The sequence below is a fragment of the Blennius ocellaris genome, assembly GCF_963422515.1.
Source record: "Blennius ocellaris genome assembly, chromosome: 1".
In the NCBI taxonomy this organism is placed as follows: Eukaryota; Metazoa; Chordata; class Actinopteri; order Blenniiformes; family Blenniidae; genus Blennius; species Blennius ocellaris.
This window is the reverse complement of record NC_137650.1, coordinates 428,432-437,899: the sequence shown is the minus strand read 5'-3', so window position 1 is coordinate 437,899 and position 9,468 is coordinate 428,432. Positions and strand designations below refer to the sequence as shown.

Genomic DNA, 9,468 nt, shown 5'->3' with positions numbered 1-9,468 from the left:
TGTCAGCAGGAGACAGTCTCGTCATCAGGAGACAGTCTCGTCGTAAGCAGGAGACACAGTCTTGTTGTCAGCAGGAAACACAGTCTCGTTGTCAGCAGGAGACAGTCTCGTCGTAAGCAGGAGACACAGTCTTGTTGTCAGCAGGAAACACAGTCTCGTTGTCAGCAGGAGACAGTCTCGTCGTCAGGAGACAGTCTCGTCATAAGCAGGAGACACAGTCTTGTTGTCAGCAGGAGACAGTCTCGTTGTCAGCAGGAGACAGTCTCGTCGTCAGGAGACAGTCTTGTCGTCAGCAGGAGACACAGTCTCGTTGTCAGCAGGAAACACAGTCTCATTGTCAGCAGGAGACAGTCTCGTTGTCAGGAGACAGTCTCGTCATAAGCAGGAGACACAGTCTTGTTGTCAGCAGGAGACACAGTCTTGTTGTCAGCAGGAAACACAGTCTCGTTGTCAGCAGGAGACAGTCTCGTTGTCAGGAGACAGTCTCGTCATAAGCAGGAGACACAGTCTTGTTGTCAGCAGGAAACACAGTCTCGTTGTCAGCAGGAAACAGTCTCGTTGTCAGCAGGAGACAGTCTCGTCATCAGGAGACAGTCTCGTCGTAAGCAGGAGACACAGTCTTGTTGTCAGCAGGAAACACAGTCTCGTTGTCAGCAGGAGACAGTCTCGTCGTAAGCAGGAGACACAGTCTTGTTGTCAGCAGGAGACACAGTCTTGTTGTCAGCAGGAGACACAGTCTCGTTGTCAGCAGGAAACACAGTCTTGTTGTCAGCAGGAAACACAGTCTCGTTGTCAGCAGGAGACAGTCTCGTCGTAAGCAGGAGACACAGTCTTGTTGTCAGCAGGAGACACAGTCTTGTTGTCAGCAGGAGACACAGTCTCATTGTCATCATCCCAAACATTCTCACACGACTGGAAGTTCTCTTGCTTTGTTTTATCGCTTTGTTCATCAATGTAAAACCAACATCGAGTACTGAGGAATCCAAGACAGTCTGGAGCAGCAGGACTGTCTGGTCCAGCAGGACTGTCTAGACCAGCAGTCTGGACCAGCAGGATAGTCTGGACCAGCAGGACTGTCTCGACCAGAAGGAGACCAGCAGGACTGTCTAGACCAGCAGGACTGTCGAGGCCAGCAGGACTGTCAGGACCAGCAGGACTGTCGGGGCCAGCTGTCTGGACCAGCAGGACTGTCTGGACCAGCAGGACTGTCGAGGCCAGCAGGACTGTCAGGACCAGCAGGACTGTCTGGACCAGCAGGACTGTCGGGGCCAGCTGTCTGGACCAGCAGGACTGTCTGGACCAGCACGACTGTCTGGACCAGCAGGACTGTCTGGACCAGCAGGATTGTCGGGGCAAGAAGGACTGTCTGGACCAGCAGGACTGTCGAGGCCAGCTGTCTGGACCAGCAGGACTGTCTGGACCAGCAGGATAGTCTGGACCAGCAGGACTGTCTCGACCAGAAGGAGACCAGCAGGACTGTTTAGACCAGCAGCATTGTCGGGGCAAGAAGGACTGTCTGGACCAGCAGGACTGTCTGGACCAGCAGGACTGTCGAGGCCAGCAGGACTGTCTGGACCAGCAGGACTGTCGAGGCCAGCTGTCTGGACCAGCAGGACTGCCTGGACCAGCAGAACTGTCTGGACCAGCAGAACTGTCAAGACCAGCAGTCTGGACCAGGACTCTGAACCAGGAATGTCTGGACCAGGACTCTGGCAGGGGCAGCTCAGACTCGTTTGGAGCTCCAGGCTGCTGTCGTCTCATCTCTTGAGGAAACTGGGACTGTGGATGATCTGAGTCAGTCTCCCGAAGGAGTCCATGGCGTCCAATGGTTCCTGGGTCTGAGTGGTGCCGGGCAGCGGTGGAGGGATGGCAGGCCGGGGAGAGGAGGTCCGGTCCAGGGTGCTGATCCTGGGGAGGAAGTGCTGGGCGTGGCGGCGACCCAGACTCAGCAGGACTCGGTGTGCGGCGGAGGAGTAGACGTTGTGACCGTCGGGCAGGAGAAGCTCCCGGAAGGTGCAGTGGTCTCTGTTGAAAAACAACTGCAGCACATGGCTCCGTCAGCCTGGCCTGTCCAACACACACTCACATTCTGTTCACTGGGACTCTCAATGAAGTTCATCTCTGTTGTCTCTCATCGGCAAGCTGCCCAGACTCCGAAAACAACAAGTGTTCCTGGCCTGACCCGGAGGTCTGCGACCTTCACCACAACACGCTCCAGTCTCAGAAACAACATACCTCCGCTCATACAGATGATCCACATTCAAACATTGACTTCATCTTTCATTGATGACATTTTATCACTTCAGTTTGGATATTTTTCAAGTTTAATTTTGGCACCTTCACCGTTATTAAACCTTCCAGCCATTTATTGGATGAGTTTTTTTATACACAGCTGGGTGTGTCAATCAGAGAATTTTAGAGCGAGAAACTGTGTAATATGTGTGATTTTGGTTACTTTTGACCGTTTCCGAGCCTTTAGATTTTGAAATATAGAAATATCCTTTAACAATATGTTAGTTTAAAGGTTCAGTTCATATATTTTTCACTCCAGTAAAGGGTTAAAGTTGGCCTCTCTGACAATACCAGCAGCTACTACACTAGATGCTGAGTGAATATGAGTGTTTGATTGAATGTATAAACACTTGCAGTAGTTTTGTGTCACAGTGAATCTCTTCAGCCTCTGTTTTTCCACTTTGTGGATGAAAATATCGATCTGGGATTGGAATGGGAGGAGAGGAGATTGTTGGGTTGTTATTCAAAAGAAAAAAGAATGTCAGCAGAGACGACAGAGGTGAAATCTGTTTGACCCAGGTCCTGACTTTCTGTTTTTATTGACTCTGTCCCATAATTGAAACAACTCTTAACATCTGGTGAGGTTTCTGCACTAACATGGACACTGTGATGCTGAAGATGAATTTCAGAGTGATAAACAAGCATGAATATCTGCATTTTGTTAAGTGGGAGGTGCTGTTTACTCTGAGCAGTCAGAGGCCAAGGTTAGATCTTTTCATTCAGCTTCTTCTCTTTGCAAACACAGCCGACCTGCTCGCCACCGGACAAAGGTTGGTGCTTGGCTCACTCTTCAAATGAATGGCGAGGCTGCGCTGTTTTCTCACGCACATGAAACAGAAAACTTTACTTTTAGTTCTATGGTTGCGATAACAGAGCAAAATAAGCAACCCCACATGAGCAAGAATGTGCCATTTCAAAAGGACAACTCACAGAAATATAAGTTCTTATTTCATAGGAAAAACAGTCTGGTTTATGTGTTTATTTTTCAGGAACCATATACAGACAATATTCTTTGTACCAGATTGAGCCATGGCAAGTTTATATCTGCCGTCCCCATGCCCTTAGTACAAGTTCAATTGGTTTTCAAGAGAATGAAAATGAAATCTAAATGGCCTGTGAGTGTCTTTTTAATCGATCTTTATTATGAAAGTAAAATCTGCTCAAAGGCTTTTCTTCTAGTGTTTCTTCATTTAATTCTTTATGTGTGACATGTTCAATATGTTGAAGTGCAAAGTGACTGGACAGACATTTGACCACTTCTCACCACCAAAATGAAAAGAACACAGCTCATAAAGTTTATTATGCTCATAGAAATTCCATTGTGTTGCATTTCTTAAGTTTAATAGCCACAATCCAGAACAATTGATTACATTTTTTATTTTTCCTTAATAATGTAATTTTCACCTTTTTTAGTTTAGATTTTTTTCACCTAACATTTGTGTCTATTTACTCTGATTTGGCAATATCACCTGTTATAGTTTACCTATTTTTGTTTTGTGGTTTAAGATTTTTTTCTTTTCTTTAACGGCTTTAACTTAAGCCATTTATTTGTTTTGGTTATTTATTCATGTATCCACTGAACTCATTCAAGCAATTTTAATCTTTTAAGCAGTGGTGTTGCTGTTGTGATGGTGTTCCAGAAAGGAGGGTCAACAATCTCTAAAGTCACATTTCCAAGTACACGGGTATTTGAAAAAACTGTGATATTTCTCTGCGTTTGGGCTGCGTATTTACACATAAACACAGCTACGACTCACCACAAACAATGATTCCTGAAAACTCCAGCCACAGTGGAGATCTTGATCAAATCTGTGTCTCTGTTTGCATCTAAAGGGGGTAGGTGGATATTTACATCACAATTCAAAACATGTTATTTTTTGTACATGATTCTGATAGGTTATCATGGCTTCATGCTTCTTGCAAGACTGCACTTAACAGGTTTGGTATGTTTAGAGCAGCTCTGAACCAGCTGGAAATGCGGGTCTGTGTAAATTAAGACTTTTTCTTACTGTTAAATTAGCCACCGTCACTCCATAATAGCTGATAATAATAGTGCATCATCACCACCTGCCCATGGGCCAATCAGTCAAGATCATTTCAATGACGACAGCAAGACCAGCGCTGGAAACTTAGCTGGCCCTAAGGCGGTCCGTCAATAACACATCAATATCTGATTGGCTGATGATACTGTCACTCAACATTTTAACCCAATAACAGTGTCCAGCTTAGCTCAGAGGGTAGCAATGAAGCTACTGCTGCCCCCAGCAGAGGAAAGGAGTTGTGATGCATTTAGAGGACATTTGATCTCCACAAAATATAACCAGTCGTCTCCTGGATAAAGTTGCGAAAGTCACTAATTGATTCCAGACAGAAATTTCAGAATCACTTTTTAATTATTAATAAAGAAGAAAAATACTTTTTGACAGGGCGAACAGTGCTGGCCCTGCTGCCCCTGACTGGACGCCTGAGCACAAATGTAGCCTGAGCCTCCCCCTGAACTCTGAGTCAACTCACTCCAAGCAACTGATCTGAATTAGTTCAATCAACTCTGAGTATGTGATCCTTGAGTTAAGCGTGTGCACAACCACAGTAAAAAGCTTCATCAATGGAGCACCAATACCTCGAGTCACTGTGGCAACAGACCGAAAACCGAATTATTTTGCCATAGACGTCCTGGTGCTTCAGCAGTGGAGGAGAGACAGCTGGGAGAAAACTGCTGCCAGAGTCAACGCACAAGTTTGAACGCATTATTCTACTGAATTAACATTGAACTAAAGATCGCAGCAAATGGGTACAAATAATGAATAGGTAAAATCTGAATTTCATTTAGGTGCAATCCAACATGAGGAAGGCAACCTGGAAGCAGCAAAAAATGTAATATAAAACAGAATTCAGAATGAAAAGGCATACATGCAACGATTATTTAATTTTAGTATTTAAAATGATGTCAGCTTTTAAATAAAAAATAAAAAATTCAGTAGCGACTTCGAGTAGTAATTTAAACGAGAAAATTAGCACATCAGAAGCGCGACAGGAAGCTGCCAAAAAAGACGATGTAACACATGTGGGCCTAATTCCATAAAACATAACCTTTTTGACGAGAGAGAACGATGCAGTCATCCCCCCCCCCGTGATTTCAAGTAACATTTATCATTGAGTCAGATGAAGCAAAATCGTGGGTCTGCATCAAATAGCACCTCCAAATGTCTCCGGTCTGACTGCTTACAAACCCGCACACACTGAAAGACAATACATTTTCCTCTCATGTCTTTGTGTTTCCTCACTCACCAATGCCTCCACGGTGCTGCCCCACACTACCTCACAGAGCTCCCAACCCCCCCACCACCATCGGAAAGCTCCTCAGTACAGTCAGCAGACAGTCACCATCAAAACAAAGCTCCGCACCATGGGGGACAGGGCCTTCCACGCTGTGGCCCCCCGTCTCTTGAGCACCCTCCCTGAGCACCTCAGGTTCCTCAGACAGTGGACTAGTAAAAAACATCTAAAGACATTTTTATTCGCACAGTCTTATGGCTGATTTGTGGGTTCTGTGATTTTATTGTGTTTCTATCTGCTTTCTAATCAATTTTTAAATATGCTTTTATTGTAGCATTTTGGGATTTGTTTACCAAATGTAAAGTGCATTACAAATAACATTTATTATTATTATTATTATTATGGATGTTGTTGCTGTTGTAGGCATCGCAGTTATTGCGGTTATTGCATTTGTTGCTTCTGTTGTAGTTGGCATTGCAGAGGCCTGTACTACGAACCGTGATCAACATATCCAGGATCTCTCTGTTTCCTGGGTTGACTCATCCAGACATGCGCCATCCTGATAATTGTTACTACGAAGCATGAATGGGGCAGAGTGTCTTCGTGTCTGACCAATCAGACACGAAGAAACTTTGCAATGCAATTTACAGATTACTGAAGGAGCAGTTAATCTCTGAGAACATGAAGAATTAAAACACATCCAGCAGCTCAAAGCAACACTGCTGCTGCAGCAAAAGCCAGACCATTCGTGACTTGTCAATGCATGACTCAATGCGTGAGATAATAGGATATTAATTCATCAGGGATATAAACCGATGGCACTGTGATCACTCAGTTTCACTTTATTACAGCAGAAATGTGTCGGGCTGTACTTCCTCACTGCTCTTCTTTTAGGAACCATCCACACCATGAAACCAGTTCATCTAAATGAGCTCTTTTTGGCCTGTCATCCACATGAGGGGGTGTTTTAGGAGCACAAAGACAGGATCTTTTGAACTCGGATCCCAGAGTGGGGAAATTTTAAAACCCAGGCTCATGCCATCCAACCCCCCCAGGGTGTGGACGGCAAAGTCGGTGAAGACAATCATCTGGATAAAAGATGATGTAATCACCCCACCGTGGTCCGTGATGTCGTCAAATAACCACAACAATCAGGGACTACAAGCTCTGGTGGATCTGCAGAAGCTACCAACAGCACGAGCATGGCCATAGATCTATCGAACTTGAATTATATAGAGGTTTATTAGCAGGAATCTACTTCAAAATTTCTATGTGCTCTGTCTTCTGCGTTTTTGGTGTGTATGGCGAGTCACAGTGCCGCTAAAGGCCTGGCATGTGTACGACATACCCTGAAGCCTTGTGTTCATAGTGAGGTGTGGACGAAATGTTTTATTATGTCATCAATCAACAATCACTTAAGAATGGGCTGGTTATTTTCCAAGAGATCCGATTGGTCAGGAGGCAGAGCTCTGACCACTTATCGAGAATGTAACCTGCTCCGGAGCAGGTTAGACATTCAGCGTAAGTTGCTGGGTTAATTTATCCCTGTGAGAAATGAGCGAGCATCATAGTACAGAAAACCCAGGGTTAATCCTTGAAGTTATCTTGATAAAAGACATCCAGTGTCATAGTACAGGCCTCAGATATTGTTGCCATTGTTAGTTATTGATGTTGTTATTGTTTTTGTTGCTATTATTGTTTGTTTTGTTGTTGCTGCTGCTGTTGTATTTGGCATTGCAGTTATTGTTCTTATTATTGATGTTCTTATTATTGTTGTTTCTGCTGTTGCTGGTATTGGTTTTATTGCTGCTGCTTCTGCTGCAGTTGGCATTGCAGTTATTGCTGTTGTTGTTGGGGTTGTTATTTGCTTACCGTTGAGTACAACGTTCCATCTCCTTGCATGCACAGGAAGCGTGAAGTTGCCACCCCGGTGAAGACGATGGAACCTGGCTCCACTGGCCTAATCTCCAGCAGAGCTGCAGTGAAACAGGAGCTCACATGAACACGGCTGCAGCTGTCCAGCATTTGCACAGCGACAGGCCACACTTACTGTGCTCGCTCTGATCAGCCGAACCCCGTATCTGACCGTCTCCTCCGATCAGCAAGTGCAGCCCGGTCCTGGTAGCGTAGAGGTGCCTGAAGCGGACCACCTGGCCCCAGCCATGGGTGATATGGGGGGCGGAATCCGACAGGGGCATGCAAACCCCTCCGGCTGCGAAAAGCACATTGGCAATAGACACAGTGATCAGCAGCAGTCTCATCATGGTTGAAATCCCAGCGTGTGGCTCTGCCTGCCGCTGGCAACACGCAGCCTTTTAAACCAGGCTCTTATCAGCTGGAGATAAGCCTCTTCCTCCTGTCCACTTCCCAGAACCTGATCACAACACACCCCTGCACCCTCCCACCGAATCCCAGCGCCGAGCTCCAGCCCCTGGGGGGGCGTCGTCACACACCTCCAGAGATAAACCAGCTACGACTCAGGTACTACCACAGCCAAACTACTACAGGTACTACCACAGCTACTACCATAGCTGGATTACTACAGGTACTACTACAGGTACTTCCACAGTTGGACTACTACAGGTACTACCACAGCTACTACCATAGCTGGATTACTACAGGTACTACTGCAGGTACTTCCACAGTTGGACTACTACAGGTACTACCACAGCTACTACCATAGCTGGATTACTACAGGTACTACTACAGGTACTTCCACAGTTGGACTACTACAGGTACTACCACAGCTACTACCATAGCTGGATTACTACAGGTACTACTACAGGTACTTCCACAGTTGGACTACTACAGGTACTACCACAGCAAGGACTCTAGAAGTACTAGAAAGTGGCACAGCGGGCAACAGACACTTCAATTTTAATTGATTTTATTTATGCCCTGGATGTCAAGAAATAATCTCCTTTTTATTGACCTTTCAATGGCTTTTGACACTGGATTACAGTGGATCATTGATTCACTGTGGATTACTATAGATCTATGGATGATTTTGGAGCACTGGATCAGTGTGGATAATTATCTTCTTGTTAAAAGGCTAACTCAGGGGCTACCTTGGGATTAGACAAACCCTCGATGACACTATATAGGAATTGACCTCTGATTGGCTCTTTGGAACACACACTTTTTAAAAACTGAAACAAGGCAGGGAGCGAGAGAACAGATTTTCTTAATTTCTGTGACATCATTTCAGGTATGATGACGATAATTACTGTTAGAAAACCATTAGAAAGTCAATTTTGCATAGTATGACCCCCCACACTTTGTTTTATTTTGTTATTTTTGAATCAATTTTTAACTTGAGGTAGTTTTATGGTACTGTTCCAGTGCTGCTATGGCGTCTCGTGTGGCTGCAGATCTCTGTGATGGTGATGATCTGAGCAGCAGTTTCACTCTCAGTAAAGTGTTGCCTTCAAATGCCTTGTGATTCCATTAATACTCAGGTTGCATAATTAGAATACATAAAGAGCTTCCATCAAAATGCACATTTGTAATTGTGGACGGGGTAAAGTCCTGGAATCGTTCTGAATGCAGTGGTCCAGATAGACTGGGTCAGTCACACTGAAATGACAGACTCCTTTCCGCTCTTATCACATTGTGTTTCCGCCGCTGCACCATGCAAGTTAAACTGTAATCAGAGCAAATATCATCAAACTGCAACTACATTTCAAAACACCCTGTTTGAGTAAGACTTTACGTTTGTAAATTGATCGTCCACTGCCGACTGTGTGTTGTGGCTCCCAGCCACACACACACACACACACACAGAGAGACAGAGAGAGAGAGAGAGAGAGAGAGACAGAGAGACAGACAGAGAGAGAGAGAGAGAGAGACAGAGAGACAGACAGAGAGAGAGAGAGAGAGAGACCTTTGACCTTTAAACAG

The 9,468-nt window shown here is 45.2% G+C and overlaps 2 protein-coding genes across 2 annotated transcripts in view; both read right to left on the bottom strand.

The window, feature by feature from the left end:
- Positions 1–1,757: 1,757 nt before the first annotated feature.
- fgf19 (fibroblast growth factor 19) lies at positions 1,758–7,829 on the bottom strand (the record flags this gene model as incomplete). The annotated part of the gene is made up of 3 exons (XM_080518942.1): positions 1,758–2,039; positions 7,441–7,544; positions 7,619–7,829. 3 exons carry the CDS (start codon positions 7,827–7,829, stop codon positions 1,758–1,760), a joined length of 597 nt encoding a protein of 198 aa, XP_080375068.1.
- Positions 7,750–9,468, bottom strand: part of fgf4 (fibroblast growth factor 4) — a 93,644-nt gene continuing 91,925 nt past the window's right edge. Inside the window, exon 6 of the transcript XR_013936680.1 lies at positions 7,750–7,780. The gene's annotated coding sequence lies outside the window, so the exon portion shown is untranslated. The remainder of the gene's footprint in view (positions 7,781–9,468) is intronic.